This window comes from Hipposideros armiger, unplaced genomic scaffold (assembly GCF_001890085.2).
Source record: "Hipposideros armiger isolate ML-2016 unplaced genomic scaffold, ASM189008v1 scaffold_585, whole genome shotgun sequence".
Taxonomy (NCBI): Eukaryota; Metazoa; Chordata; class Mammalia; order Chiroptera; family Hipposideridae; genus Hipposideros; species Hipposideros armiger.
Window position 1 is genome coordinate 1,166,295 of NW_017731935.1, and position 15,998 is coordinate 1,182,292.

Below are 15,998 nucleotides of genomic sequence, written 5' to 3' on the forward strand. Positions count from 1 at the left end.
CTAGCACCCAACCTCTAAGAGGCGATGGGGAGGTAGGGTTTTCCTCTGGTTCTGTAGGGCTGGAAAGACATGTGGAAAAGAGAAAACGCATTGTGTGCGTTTCGATTATAATTATCAAGCCACAACAACGTAAGAGCCAGAACGCTCAGGGGAGTAAGTGAAGAGGGGGCGCACTTCGGAGTCCCAGCACCAGTGCAGGCGGTTAGAAGGCAGGCGTGACGGTCGCCGCCGGGCACAGGAGCCCGTGGCCGAGGGCTCTGCACAGGTGGGTTAGTCCCTGGGCAATAAGCTCTGTGCTTTGGCACACTTTCATGACTTAGCTCGTGTCATTCTGTTTCTCCTCCCTCGTATTTTATGACATTTTTGTATCTTTAAACATAACAAAGCATATATATTTAATTTAAAGCTGCTCCACAAAACTGCTGTCTTAGCATATAGGCACATGGCAGAGACCCAGACGGCGGCCCCAGGCTGATGGTGGCTCTGTCCCTGGCAGCCATGCTCAGTACAGGCGTGTGAGGACAGCAACAGCAGCAGCAGGCGGCAGCTCCAACTGCAAGCCCAAGACAGGCCACGTCACCATCACCATCACCATCACCGGGGCAGAAACGAGCAGCGTTAGCGTTACAGCCACAGCGGCTGCTGTAGGATTTTCTAATCGTCTAAACAGTCACTGAAGGCGTCACTGCTGAACCGTGGATGCTGAAGAGGACTGGACACTCACACCCACCAAAAGGGAGCGTCCTGAAGGTGGCCTCTGGGGTTTGAGAGAGAAGCCTGCGTGACTGGACGGCCACTGGAGGACTCGGGCACGAGCGGTGTAGGCAGCATTCGCTGCCACCGTTCACAAACGTTCTCTTTTCTAACAGTGGCTTCCATAATGCGCCAGCTTACAAAGCACCACACTTGTCATTTTATTGCTTGCTGGAAATGAAGAGGCGTAGACAGTAAGTGCTTTAAGCACCAGCGACCGCAAGTGTGGCCGCAGAGTGGCTCTACTCACTTTGTGTCCGTCGTGGCCGCGAAGTCTGCCCTGTGCTTCGCCCTCAAAAACGCGCCCTTCATTTTCATTTCCGCCACAGAGGGTAGGAGGACAGGCACCACAATGCAGAACAGTGATAGGCGAGGGGACAGGGCTGTCCCTGACAGCGCCTTCCTCTTCTGTCCAAACAGGAATTTTAGTTTTCCTTGAAACTGCATCGTCTGGTGTTTTAAAGACAGAAACAAGTTCACAAAGCAAATTAGCGACACAGCCAGAGGACACAGAACTGACATTCTCAGAGGCAGAAACGCGGAAAAGAATCTTCTCCTGAGTCACTGAGGAGGTGTGAACCGCCCCTCTCCGTGCTTGGCTACCTTGGGACACGCACTATCCCAAGGCCCTCGGAGTGACTCACGGTTTCTCCGTAATATCCTTTAAGTGACAAGCGTGTTCTCGGTTGTGCACTCTCAGGCCACTCTCACACAGTGAGCGTGACTGTACATCAGCTTAGGCTGTCACTGACCCAGGGCACAGCCACCAGCTAATCCCCCAGTAACATCTGCTGGAGTGGATAATTTCTGAGGATTGTTTCAGCTTTAACCTCCATTTCCAAATTATTGTTCCTTTACTCCTGATGCTAAAACTTAGGGACAGCTCAATTCTGTTTATCTACAGCATATAGTGTAAATCTAAAAGCCAGTAAGTAACTTAGGACTTTGTGATAAAATAAAAAAATTTCTCTACCGTGGAAAAGTTGATCTATAATTGAGTTAGTCACCAAGTACCATCGGGTGCTCCTGCCCTTGATGGGAGAATGACCTCACAACATGGCCCCACTCTCTCCCTACCCATCCATCCATCTGTCCATCCCTCCATCCATCTGTCCATCTGTACTTTCATCTCTCCTTTCCCTGTCCAGTCATCCATCAGTTATCCATTAATCCATCTATTCATGATCCATTCATCCATCATCCATCCATCCATCCATCCATCCATCCACCATCCATCCATCCATCTTTCCATCCACCCACACATCCATCTCTCCATTTGTCTAAGGATTACTGAACGAACAAATACCTGCAAAGCACCTACTATGTGCCAGTCACAGGCTCGGTGTGAAGGATTCAAGGCAGTGCTGTGCTGGGGTGTATTTAACATCAGGCTCTCCAGAGGAAAAAAGACTAGATTTGTACTGTTCACCAAATATTTTGGTGTAAGTATTTACACCATCGCTGATTACAAGCTACTAACCTAACGTCACCTGGACCTGAATTCCTGAAATGTTAACAACAGGCTCCCATACACAGCACCAGCCAGCTCCACGTAACAGCGCCTTGCCCGGACTGTGATGGGGTGGTTGCCATACTCACAGCTAGGAAGAGCCTGGAGGTTGTGCAAATGTGTGTTGCCCACGGGCCTGTCCTCGGAGCGTTCGTTATAAGCGCCCGAGCACTTTCCAGCATGTGCAATAATGAAGTTATGGATAAGATGTAATCCGACACTTTTCAAACTAAGTTTTTTTGTTTCCTCTACTCAGTGCTTTTACAGTTTCATTTTTAACCTATATTTCAATCTCTGCTTGATTGTATAGGAAAATCTAGCTATATTAAAACTTAGCTTCCCACAAAATTAGAACAAAATGTCAAAATAAAAGCCTTTATGGACAACCAACTGCCTAAACAAAAGACGAGCGATTGTGCGTATGTCAGGATCATGGTGCAAATGAGCAAGTGCTCCTATTACGAAGGGTCATAGGTGGGGGGTGGGGGTGGGGGACCTGCAGCAACAAGAGATTTACCAGATGCTTCTGCTGTGGGGCTGGGCCTGGGGCATTCCCACTGCCACCCACCGGCGACCCCCGTCACTCCTCCATTGGATGAGGAGAAGAAAATCCCAGGGCCATGAAGCTATCACTTCACTACCCAATGGTTGAAGCCAAAATATTGCCATAAACAAATTGGTGGCCTGGAGGCAGCCAGGAGTGACTGCTAAGCTACCATCAGTCTGGGCAAAGTTAAAGCAACTTGGCAGGTTGGGTGGCCTGAGGCAGGTGACGTGGGACCGGAAGCACAGCATCTCCGGTGGGGACCCCGCTATTTGGAAGGGGTTCAGCCAGGGGCGGCCGAGTGGCTCAGTTGGTTGAGCTCACTCAAGCGTTTGAGCTCTGAGCAACAGCGGTTTGATTTCTGGCCCGAGCTGAGCAGCCACTGAGCTGCCAACAGGTAGCAGGATGGCTCATAAAAAAAAAAAAAAAAAAAAGAGGGGTGTCAGCCAGGTGAGGCTCAGGGAGAAGCACGTAGGGCTCAGGAACTGCAGGACACACGGCCCGGAGGGAGGGCAGGTCCTGAGCTCTGGGAAGGGTCTCCGAGGCCCAGCAGCTCAGCCCCCTCGCTGATCAGGCGGAGCGGAGAGGAGGAGGGACATGGGGAGGCCGGGGTGGGGGGGGGCAAGAGGCTGGGTGGTGGCGTCTGGAGAAGGGGCCTGGGGCCTGGGTGGATGCAAAGGAGGGATGTTTTTCTTTTTCATTCTCTACTGTTCTGAAGTGACTGAGTTTATATTATGTACAAGCAATGTTTCCATTAAGAAAACAACAACCGTTACTGCAGAAACAAAACAACCGCCCAACAGGAAAAGGTTAATAGGAACTGCACCACCGGTGCAGGTCATGGGCCTCTCTGCACCGAGTCCAGCCTGGAGGGGCCTGGCTGAGGGTCCTCGGCCCAGGACCGACGGGCAGCTTGGATGCGGGGTGGTCTGGGGGTACACTTCCTGAAAGGGGAGAGGTCAAAGGGCAGTGGGGACACTCTGACAGTTGCGATCTATACTGCGTGGTGGGTCCCAGGCTGGAAAAGACAGTGCAAGACAAGAAGGGACAAACAGCGACAGGACAAGCTGCCGGCGGCACCTGAGGGCTGGCGTGCAGGGGCTGCTTTCTCTCCCGGAGCCACAGACAGGCCACTGTCCAGCCGCCTTCCTTCTCCAGATGCACACGGAGCACCTGCTAGGAGTCTGCAGCCCAGCCCTGGTCCAGCACTCGGAGGCTGCAAACACCCAACGCCAAGCACCAGGGGCTCGCCCCTCCCAGGGCTACAGCCCAGGCGGGGAGACGGACCCGCGAGGGGCCCACAGGGAGTGTGTGCAGTGGTTGGGGGTCTGCCCCAATGGGGCCTGCCCTGTGGCACTGGGGGCGAAAAGCCCTAGGGTCCTGGGGTCAGAGGGTCACCGTGGTGAAGAGCTGCCCACGGATGGAGGCCGCGAGGCTCTTGGGAGGCCGTGACCAGAGGAGAGTGTGGGTACTGGGCTGGGAGGGTGGCGGTGGAGGCTGTGAGAGCCACCCCAGTATCGGGAGCCCAAGAGGGGGCAGGTCTGGCATGGGCTGGGCGCCTGCTCCGTGTGCCCCTGGGGGGCGTGTCCTCCTTCCCCCTCGGCCCCTGCGGTGAGGAGGTGGCCAGATATGAGAACTGAAAAGCCCAAGAATGGATCTGCAAGAGCGGTTCAGCCAAGGAGCCTGGGCAGGAACGGTGGCCCGGGACCTGTGCCGAGAGGTCGGAGGCTGTCCCGCCTGTCAGTCCTGGGCAGCTGGGACGTTGGGGGGCAGGGGAAACGCCCTGAAAATGACTCTCAGATAAAGGTACAGCTACCATGAGCGCAAACCCGTGACGGCGTACAAAGCTGCGCGGACCCCAGCACTTCAGCAACGCCGTCATCCACCGGCAGCCCGCGTCACCCAGCCCTGCTGACAGCCCGGCTCCCTGTGCAGCCCACTGCCCGCCTGAAGGTGCTCACTCACCAGGAAGCCCGAGGTGCTGTCCAGCAGGCAGCGCACGCGGCAGACGAAGCAGCGCGTCAGGAAGGCTGAGAACTCCGAGGGCCCCGCACGCCCGTCCTGGGCCCTGAGCAGCTGTCCCAGGATGGCGTCCTCTCCTGCCACATGGGCCAGCGGTGACCGAGAGAGACATGAGAGCACTCTGGTCAGCAAGGTGGCACATGTGACAGCACGCGGTCACCACGTCGCTCACATGCCCGCCCCGTCACACACAGCCGCACCTCCCCGTCCCTGTCCCCAGACGGCCGCTGTGACATGTGTGCTCACATGGTCACACACATGCAGGACACTGCAGCTGTTTGCTTCATAAAACGGCGCCATGCATGGGCACCTGGGATGCTCTCGTCTCACGAGGAGAACCACGCTGCTGGGTGCTGCTGTGTCGGGGACTGTCCTCGAATCAGTCCTAGCTCCCGGGAGATGGTAAGAGGACCGGGGACCCCGCCCTGTGTCCCAGCGCCCACATGCCATGAGGGGCTGCCCGCCTGCCAAGTGCACAGCCTGCAGGCAGGGCTCTTGCCCACAAGGGGCGGCACCTCTGAACGGAAAACAATCCTTTGGGGCTTTTTCCAGGTAAATCTAATGTGAGCCAAAGGGATTTCCTCGGAGGCGTGCGACCTGGGGAGACAGGTGCCACAGCTTCTTGGCAAGGCGCCTCAGTGGACAAAGAAGTGATTAGAGACGCCACCATCCAGGGCCCGAGAGCTGCAGGCCACCGAGGAGGCAAGACAAGAGGGAGGAAGTCCCCGAAGGACGAAGGGCTGGGACGCCACGCTCAGGGCGAAGGGAAGAAGGAAAGCAGGTGGGCAGTTCCCAGGCGGGTGGACAGTTTACGTGAAGGGCTCCGGCCTGGGGAGACCCACCTGGCTCTGAGCGCAGGGGCTGTCCACACGCCACCTGGGGGGGGTCCATGGCCCAGTGCAGCTGCCGGCAGAAGTCCTGGCGGTCGTCCACGTGGATGTAGTCATAAATGTTTTGGTGCATCACATCCGTCTGAAACATGGCAACACGTGTGTCAGCCTTACCCATGTCCAGTGACCGCCACCTGCACAAACGCCTTAGCTGTCTGTCAAGAGCATGTCACATCTGTGAACAGAAAGTCCATGGAAAAGACAGGAGCGTGGCCTGGAGGCCATCCCCTCCCTGGGGGTGCGTGCTGCCCAGAGGCCCCAGCCCCTCTCCCACCACCAGGCGGTGCCCTCAAGGGCCAAGCAGGAGGCTCAGGTTCACAGACCCCACGTCTTCTGGGGCCAAGACACCCACTTTTCTAAACTGACGCCAACCCTCCGTGACTCGGTGGGCTCTCCAGCTGTGTGATCTGGGCACGGTCAGCCTCCATGCTATACTCCGATTGCCAAAGTTTACTGGGAAAGTGTCCCTGTGAGGTGAGGTGGGGGCCACCAGGTGAGAAAAGAGCAGGGCCGGTGCCTCTTGACCTCCTTCCTGGCACCTCCAGGCCTGCCCCTGCCCCCTTGCAGGATGCCTCAGGGCCCACCAGCCTGCAGCCTTCTCTCTAGGCCTCTGTACCCCCGCAGAGGCTGAGCCTTGTGGGCATCAGGTCCACACTGGGAAGCCGCCATCTGGGCCACGCAGGCCACACCCACGGAATGTGACAGCAGGTAATGCTGTCAGTAACCATGTTCTCAGAGTGTGTTGATGAATGACGCGCGCCCGTGCACGTCTCTGCACTCCCTCCCCTAACGGTCACTCTGACGCTCACAATGCCAACAAGATGCAGTGTCAGGAAGGAAGACAGGAAGGTGGTCATAACTTGAGGGTGGACTCCATCACCTGTGCACCCCGCAGTCCAGAGAGACTATGTTTTCACAGAAAGACGTGGACACAGAGGTCCCACGTGGTGTCCTTGTCAGTGTGCCCAGGGTCACGGGCTCAGGGCATGAACGTGGGACTGACAGAGACCAACTCATGGTGGAAGTGGATACACCAGGCTTTTCCTCCAACTCCAGACCTGCTGGCACCCGCCTCACCTGATGGCTCTAGTTTTACCTGGTGGCTTCCTTACCTGTACCAGTAAGGTACCTATGATCACAAGCACACTTCCCACAGGGATGTTTTCCTAATAAACTTTTGTGATTCGAGCATAACATATAGGCTGAAAAGTACCCAAATCCTAAATACACAACCTGATGGCTTCCCCATGTAACCACCACACAATCAGGAAACAGGGCGGCAGCAGCACCTCAGAGGCCCTTCCCTCCACCATCTTGGCAGGAGGGGTCACGTCATGGCCGACTCTGCTGGGTGGTCCGTATCTGCTGCGTCTTTGCTCGCTCAGCATCACAACTGTGACATTCACCAGTTTTTACCACTACCGCCCATGTGAGTTTCGCTGTACGAATACCTCTGGCTAATCCCCTCTATGGCTGATGGGCGTTCAGCTGCTTCCCGTCGGGGCCCCTTCTGCGTGACGTGGCCACGTCTCTGAGTGCACACCCAGGAGTGGAATCACTGGGTCACGATGGCAGAGTTTCAGCTTAGTAGATAATGCCAAAGTTTTCCAGAGCGAGTGTACAAGACTCTCCCACTGTGGCAAGTAAGAAAGTCCAGTGGCTTTACTGGCCAACATTTGGTGCTTTCAGCCTCTGTTGTGTGAGCCACCATGGCGGTGTGTCCCGGTTCCTCAGAGTGGTTTTAACCTGCACGTCATGGACACGAATGAGACTGCATCTTCTCACATCTGTTGGTCTTCAGATGCGAGTGTGTGTGCGTGCAAATGTGCGTGTTGCCCGTTGGCGACTTCTCTCCATTTTCCAATGAGCTGTCATGCTGATTTGTATTTTTTCCTGTTCTGGAGACGAGGCCTTGGTTGCAAATACCTTCTCCACTCCCTCCCTACCTCCCTCCCCTCCCAGTGGATGTAATACAGCCTGTTCCTCAGTCTTTCCTGAGAGATGGTTTTATCCCAAGAAATCGAAACTCCTAGATATCCTAACTCTGCCCTGTGATCTTCTGGAAACTTCTACCACCCACCTGATATTTACTGTGTCTGGTGTGAGGCAAGACTCAGGCTCCTTTTTCTGCCACGTGGATCTGGCTTGCCCAGCTCCACTGATTGGCAAGACCACCATTTCCCCACTGCTGACAGGGCCACCTTTATCCAAACCCCATATCCGTGCACACGTCTGCTCTGACAGGTCCAGTCGTCTGTCCTTGTGTGGGTCCCACGCTGTCTTAACTGCTGAGTTTGTAGAAGTCTTGCATCCGGGATCACGGTTCGCCGGGATCGTCACTGCTGCTCTCCCGCCCCCTCGGATCTCCTGAGCGTCTGCACTTCGTTAGCTGGTCCATTTCTGCCCAGAAAAGCTGTGCAGTTTTTGCGGTGAGGTCACTAACTCTATACCTTGATCTGACATCTTTATAACAATGCTGAGTCCTCCAATTCCTGAACATGGTTCGCCCTCCATTTAGCTGATCACTTTGATTTCTGTAACAAACGTTTTGCCTGCTGTGCAGCGCACTGCACATCATTTGACTCGTGGGAATCTGGTGTTCTTCCATCCTGCTGCAGATGGCTGCCATCTTCCCTCTACGGTTTTGGGAAAGGATGAGATGATGCTGACCTCTGACCTCTGAGCTCAGAGTGTCGCCGTGCTCACTGGGCTGTACATTCGCTCTTCTCTCATGACTTTGAGTCGGTGGCCCCAAGCTTGGCAGAACCCTGTTCATCGTATCCACACCTTAGTTACCTACCAAAGGGGCCGTGTGGAATTAACATGCTAGGCAAGTGTGCGGCTTAACCAAGCAGGAGGGAGATGAACTTCAAGGAGAAACTGGAGAAGACACTTCTGACCAAGACCAATCTGAAGACATTACATGTGAATATTCTTTAGCCTGAGGAAACAAGTCTGTGCTGTAATAATCAGGGTGGCATGTCTGACCATGCTTAGGGGTCTTTCTTAATTTCCTAGAGCCTGGTTCCTCCGATGTGAGGTCAAGAGAAATAAAAGGGGAGAAGAATGTGAGGAGGGCAGCGAATGATCTAACAACTACTCAAATGGACAAAAACAACGGCTTTGATCAAGTACAAGCAGTCACTATTTTAGCTCCAAACCATCATTTACGGAGTTAAGAGTAAAAGCATTATTTTAACAAAACTGCTCCTTCCAGCATCTGCACTTCTTTGTGCAAAGTGTGTGTATATGTTGCCCACGCCTGTGGGATCCTAACTGGTCCCATCAGCAAGCTCTAACATCACCCTGGTTCACACGGGGACAACTGCCCCCAGCTGCTGACCTTCCAGAGAATACACCACTTCAACCAATAAACGTCAACAGCAACTAAACGATACATCTAAACCCACGTATTCATCCCCAAAAGTGCTGGACTTGAAGACAGACAATGGGCTCAGATTGTGACAGGAAGTCAGTGGTTCCTGCCTTTTTGTAAAGCATTTTGCACACGAAACTCACAATAGCACAAAGCTGTTTCAATATTTCCGTGAAATATTTTGCATAAATTAGAGGCAGTGCCTGAGTTAATGGCCTTTAGAACTAATTTCCTTACAATAAAAGGCACTTTTTTTTAGTTCTAACTCTTGGAGGGAAATGACCAAGCTCCAAGAAAAAGAGAGGTCGGTTGACACGTTCAGACCCGGGGTCAAAGTCGCTCTGCAGGCCACGGCCTTGATCACCGACACCAAAGCCTGTCGGGACCGCGAAGCACAGCCGAGGATTTACAGCCAGTTCGGGAGACGGCACGGAGCCACGCACACCGAGGGGGGCCGTGTCCTGTGAGCTCAGCGCTGGGCCAGCGCTACCCCAGTGAGGGAGACAGCAACCCTGGCCACGTCCAGCAAGCTAGGGGTCACTTAGGGGTGGACGGCACTGTGTAAACGGGCACCTGAGCGACCGTGACACACAGAAGGCTGAAATGGAGAGGAAAGGCGTCAGGGCCACGCCTGGTGCTTGTATCGTCCTAGGAAATGAGGGCTCACGGCCCAGCCTCCCATCTCCCTACGGCCTGGAGTCTTCAGGGGATGGACGTGGTGACAGGGCTCATCACAGGCTGTCAGGTGCAGCCAAGGGGAGAGACACCTCAGGCGGGCTGCCCGGCAGCAGACCTGCTGGTGGTGACGCCCTGGCAAGTGTCACAGGCGCCGAGGTTCTTCCCAGCGCTCTGCGTGTTCAGGGACTGGTGTGGACCCTGCTGCTGCCCCACTGTGTGGAGGGGCAAATGAGGCTCAGAGTGGCCACCTAACGACCACGACAGCAGAGTCCAGGCTCGGCCCTGTGGTCTGACACACAGCCCCGGGGGTGCCACTTGGAGGTGGCAGCCCCCACATGCTGGCCGTCCCATTGCATCCTTCATGTACCGCAGGGGCTCCCCCAGGCCGCGAGGTCGGCACAGTTCACCGGTGTGCCGGTGGACGGCCAGAGGACTGCCCTGGGGCCAGTGACAGAAAGAAGCCTGGTCAGGACAGGGTGTGGTGGTCATTCCAACCTTGGGTTCAGGTGACAGGACACAAAGTGGAGGTGGTTGTAAGAGGGACTGCTTCTCGGATGGCCTCCAGCTTAGGAAACAATTCAAAGTGACCCTTCCCATGGAAAGCAGACCAAAGGCTTCCTCAGTGCCGGGGGCCTCAGGCCGACCTGAACTTGGGTGTTGGGCACCCCGTGTCAGACCTCGGCTCCAACGCCCTCTGCTACTGGGCACCACCTGTTTTCTGCCATTCAAAGATTTCTGTCACTACACGTATGGCCTCTGGGCACTGGGCTCTCAGGGGGCCAGTGTGTCCCCTTGTGTGATAACTGCTCCCGCCACAGGCAGCCCCCTGGTGTCTCAGTTTCCTGCTGGCAGCCCTGGCCTGGGATACCTCGGGGACCAGCAGTGAGGGCAGATCTCCAAAGCTGCCCGTCCCCGGACACAGACCCCCCACTGTGTCTGCTCCCCCTCCTTGTTGCTAAGCCCGAGCTGCTGGTTAAGAAATCTTCATATAAATGCACAGTCACTTTTTACATTAACTTTTCACATCGCTGCCCAGTTTCTGTCTCCAGATGGGACCTGGCTGGCTGACATGCCATAGTCTCCATTTTCCAAACTTCTAGATTGTTCTTCCTCAAGACCACCCATCTGATGCCGGGAGTCCTCAGGGAGCGGGCCAGCACCTCACAGCCCACGGCTCCGTGTCTGTCACTCATGGTGCGACCCCTCTCCAGCGGGAGGGTCTTTGGGCGCTGGTGGCTCTGGGACTCCCAGACTCAGGAGCCTGCGCTCTGTGGGGTGAAAGTCTGCATTTGGGTTCAGATTTCTCCTGAGTGACTTCTTTCCCGTCCCAGAGGCCAGGCTGAGGCTGCTTTTGGTCCCCGGGCTGTGGTCCGACCCCTTGATGCACCTTTGCTTGGAGGAGCTTCCACGCTCTGGGTCCAGGTGTGATGGGCCTCGGCCCCGGCTCACGGCTCCACCTGGACCCATTGCCCTGGCTGGCCTGAAGGACTCCCTGGACACCAGCACACCTCTCGCTGTGACCGAGCCCCGGACGTTTCACTGTGAAGACAATGGGCATGCACAAGGGAACAGAACGCATCGTGCGGCAGACTGAAGGCTGTGCTTACCTGGTGGAAGCCCAGATAGTCCGCGATCGTGGCTGATGCATAAAATATCACCCCTTCCGCGCTCACGACCAGAGCAAAGCCGTTGAGGGACTGCAAGAAACAAAACTCGAGTTGGCTACGAGATACATCCACATACTCAAAGTGGAAAAGTGCGAGCGCTGTTTTGGCTTCTGCTCTCAGCCACGTCTCCCGTTTTGTAGACTGTGTTCGTAACCCCAGAAATGCCCACTTTCTATTTATTTCTGACCATCTCCAACAGGTCCCACATTAGGAGATGACATAGGACCACATAAGGCTCAAGACTAGGGTTCCTGTTTTTCTGATGATGGCAAGAGTGATGCTTTACAAAACGTAAACATCATCAGGACAGGATGAGACACATCGGTACCTGAGACAACGCGGGAGCCTTTCACTTCCCGTTTGCTTCCTCACTCACTCTCTTCTTCCATCTATGCTTTGGTTTTTTGAGAGGTTTTATCATGAACACATGTGGAACTCCATCAAGTGCTATTTCCATATCTACTGAAATAATCACACACATTCTTCTTGTTCATCTATTAATGTGGTGAATTACGCAAATAGATTTTCTGATGAAGAATCATTTTCTCTTGCACATGTGGGGTAAACTTATCTGTTCCTTGAGCTGATTTGCCTCACCTGGGAGTTACTCATAAATATATTTCATATTTAAGAAAAACCAGACTGTCAGCTTCTCTTCTTCTTTGGGTGTCAAGTGTACATAACGATTGCGCGCGGCCTGGACCCTTCCCCCGTCTCTCATTTTCTGGACCCACTTATTCAAGACAAGGATCATGTGCTCCTTGAGCGTTTGGTTCACCTCAGCCCTAAGACCATCCAGTTTGGGCACATTCTGGGGAAATGGTAAGTGAAAATGGGTAGATTTTAGTACTGTATCATTTATTTAATGGTCGTTAGCGTATTCAGGTTTAAAATTATTTTCTCATATCAATTATGGCCTCTTAAAGTATATTCTAGCCAAATATCCATCTCACCTTCATTTTAAATTTATTAGTGTAGGTATCCACAATGCTTTTATGATTATTAAATCTCAGTTTTCAGTTTTATCTGTAAGGATTGTGGATTTTTTTGTGTTTGGAGAAAAGCAGGGTATCTGGCTGTTGTACTTGACTAGATGTCTCCCTTCATTTTAAAAGCAAGCCCTCCGGCCTGTCTCTCAGGGGCTTCCCGGAATCGTGTCTCGTGAAGATGCACAAGGGACCATACCCGCCCAACCGCTTGAGGCAGCTACCTACCAATCATCTGCCATCTATCCATCATCTACCATTTTGATCTATCGTGTATCATCTATTGATCTATCATCTTGATCTATCATCTATCATCTTCCCCTCCATCATCCCCGTCACTGCAATGAAGAGTACACACCCCGTGCAGGTCCTCATGAGTGTTGGGCGCCCTACGCGGAATATCTCATTCGATCTCACGTCACCTCCATGAGGCAGGAACAGTTCTGACTCCACTCCACCAGTACAGAAGCTGGAGGTGAGGGAGGTTGAGATACCCAGACAGTGGAATTCAGAAACATTTCAATTTGTATCTTTAAAACACAGACATTCAGAGACTTTAAATTACTTTTCATGAAGTTTGTGGCCGTACATTGTAATACTCACTTCCTTTAATTCTTGCCCATTTGGGTACTCTTTTTTTCTTTTCTTCTTTTGAACCTTTGCCAGTTTGATAAGTGATACCTTGTTTTACATTATTATAATTTTCACTTCTTTCATTATTAATGAAATTGAAAACATTTCATACATTCATTGGTGACTTGTAGTTCTTTAGTAAACTGTCCATGCACGTTGTGCGCTAATTTTTCTTTTAGGGTTTATAAATACCAACTTCTAAGAGCTTTTAAATTACTGATATTGAAGCTTTCTGGGCAGCCACCTAATCCAAACCCCCACACTTCTAAAACCTGATGGAGAACAAGCGAAGCTACACCGACCCACACACTCAGCACAATGAAGACACCGGAGCCGATAAACTTCAAATTACTTATAAGCAGAAAAGGAAAAATACAAAGTCCCAGGGTGCCTAAAATGACTGTTTCAAAAGGAAAAAATGTAGAGTCCCCATCAAGAAACTAGGGAAAGAAGCCAATGAAATCCACTCTAAGTAGAAGGGAGGAAAAGCAAAATAAGAGTGAAAATATCAGTGAAAATTGTCTAACGCAGTCACATGATAAAGATCTTCAACAACATCAAAATTTGGTTCTTTGAAAAAATTGTTGAAATTGATAACCCTGTAGTAAGATTGCTTAAGAATAATACAAATTACTGACACCGAGAATTTTAAAGACTATATCATTATAGATCCTGCAGGTATTAAGAGGATAGTAAGGAAATATTAACACTGATAGTAAATTAAACAATTTAAATGAAATGGAAAAATTCCTTGAAAAACACTAAGAAAAGTGATATAAGAAGAACTAGAAAATCTAAATAGTCCAACATCTATTACACAAATTGAAGTTGTAATCAAAACTTTCCCACAAAGAAAACTTCAGGTCCAGACAAAAAAACATACAATGCCCAGGAATAAATCTAACGAAACATGCTGAAAACTACGGCACAGTGCAGAGAGGGGGCCTAAGTAAACAGACACGTGCAAGTTCCTGGATTAAAAGACTCGACAGAGCCAACATCCAATCTCCCCAAATTAACCTATAGATACAGAGCAGTCCTGGTCATATCAAGGTGGGCTTTTCCCTTTTTGTAGAAATTGACAAGCTGATTCTAAAATTCATGTGGAAATGCAAAGGGCCCAGACTTGCCAAAGCAATCTCATGAAAGAACCAAAGCGTAGGACTAGGTCTAACTGCCGTCACGACTCACTGTGCAGCTGTGGTAATTAAGGCCACTCAGCACGAGGACAAACGAACGATCCCCAGTCAAGGTGGCAGGGCCGTCCAGTGGGGAAGGCACAAAAGTGTCTGGGACCGCTAGTTCTCTGGATGGAAAAAAAACCCCGACTTCTATCTCATTCCAACACGTTCAGCCATGAAGGTATAATTCAAACAGAAGCCACAGCGCTGCTCAAAATATGAAATGAACACACGTCGAAGAGCTTAATCGAGAGGAAAGCAGTGCGGTGTCAAAAGCAGTCTAAAAAGTGCTGGGAGCAGCGCCTCCAGGCAGTCGGGGTGAGGCTGCGTTGGATGCAGAGCCGAACCCCGCCGACCCCAAGCGGCCCCGCTCCCACCTGGCTTGGAAAGGACGAGCCACTCAACTTCCTGCCTCATTTCAGGTTCAGGTAACTTTCTGGCACAGAGGTGCGAACACCTGTGTGATTCAGACTCCATGCTGACTTTTCTGAACAAGGAAGCCCAGGCGCCCTGCTGGGCGGCCACACCCCATGCCTGGCCCCAGGCGATGACCACAAATCTTCACAAAGCCCATGGCCAGCCACTGGGCCTGGGCCTCACGGGACTTCTAAGGAATGGGAAGCTGACCTATGCCACACGGGCGTCCACGGACCATGTCCAGGAACCAAGCAGACTGTGTCGTGTGCCACCCCAGGGAGGAGCGCCTGGGCCCACTGTCCTAACGCCTGAGCAGAGAGGGATGCGTGGTGGCTGCCGGGACCTCGTCCCAGGGGCTATTCCCAAGTTTGCAAATGTGCCAGTGTCCCCAGGGTCTGTGCTCTTGGACATACCGTATTTCTTGGGGAAAACCTACAAAACCTTGGAGATTTGCTTGTTTACATCACTTAACAGAAGACCCAGTCTGCTTCGTGTGACGAGCACAGAAGGACAGAGCTGTCCCCGCTTTCTGGGTCAGTTGCTGACATAAAGCGCATGAATGGTGTGAAAAGCTGTGTCACACAAGTGTTTTCCTGAATTGGCCTGGTGAGCCCTGGGCTTCAAGGCACGTGTCCCCACCTGGGGATCAGCGAGCATATGGGCGTTCACGTCCACTGTGTCCTATGCCCCTTCAGAGACATGTGACCCAAAATGTGAGGCCGTCTGATCGCCTTCCTCCAGCCTGCAGGTTTCCACAGCACCTGGACCGTCAGAACCTGGGCCCAGGCTGGGCCCCCTGAGGACACATTTCTATGTCCCTCAAAACCCCTGATCCAGCATGACAGTGCTTTTTTTAATAACAAGTTTTTCAACTAAAAAAAAAAAAATGTGTTGGGCCGGCCGAGTGGCATGTTGGTTAGGAGTTGGCTTGGGACGCCAGCTCTGAGCAGCAAGGCCCCAGTTTGGATCCCACATGAGGGCCAGTGACGCTGTGCCCTCTACAGCTAAGATGGTGAACAACAGCTCAACCTGGAGCTGGGCTGCCATTAGTTGCCGGTGATGGCTTAGGCTGCAGTAGGGCTGGTCAGCAGCAGGCGTCAGCTTTCGCAAGCTGCTGTGAGCGGCCGTGAGCGGCCGTCCAATGGCTGGCGAGTGACTGCCTCAGCCGGAAGAGCACAATGATCATACCAACATGGGCCAGTGAAGCGACGTCCTCCACAACTACACCGAAGAACAAAAGGACAGCAGCTTCTCTGTTCCCCTTCCCCGATTCCCGAATAAATAAAATCTTTTTTTTTAAAGTGTTAATTGTGGTAAAACATAAAATTTACAGAGCTCTGA

General features: G+C 52.5%; 1 protein-coding gene across 1 annotated transcript in view; it reads right to left on the reverse strand.

Annotated features, from left to right (window-relative positions):
* The window catches only part of AHRR (aryl hydrocarbon receptor repressor), a 75,617-nt gene that overhangs the window by 8,690 nt on the left and 50,929 nt on the right, over nt 1-15,998 (reverse strand). The window contains exons 6-9 of the mRNA XM_019624355.1: nt 11,381-11,470; nt 5,672-5,801; nt 4,773-4,906; nt 1,004-1,203 (exon numbers count right to left, since the gene is read on the reverse strand). Of these exons, the coding sequence (XP_019479900.1) occupies nt 1,004-1,203; nt 4,773-4,906; nt 5,672-5,801; nt 11,381-11,470 (554 nt within the window). The remainder of the gene's footprint in view (nt 1-1,003; nt 1,204-4,772; nt 4,907-5,671; nt 5,802-11,380; nt 11,471-15,998) is intronic.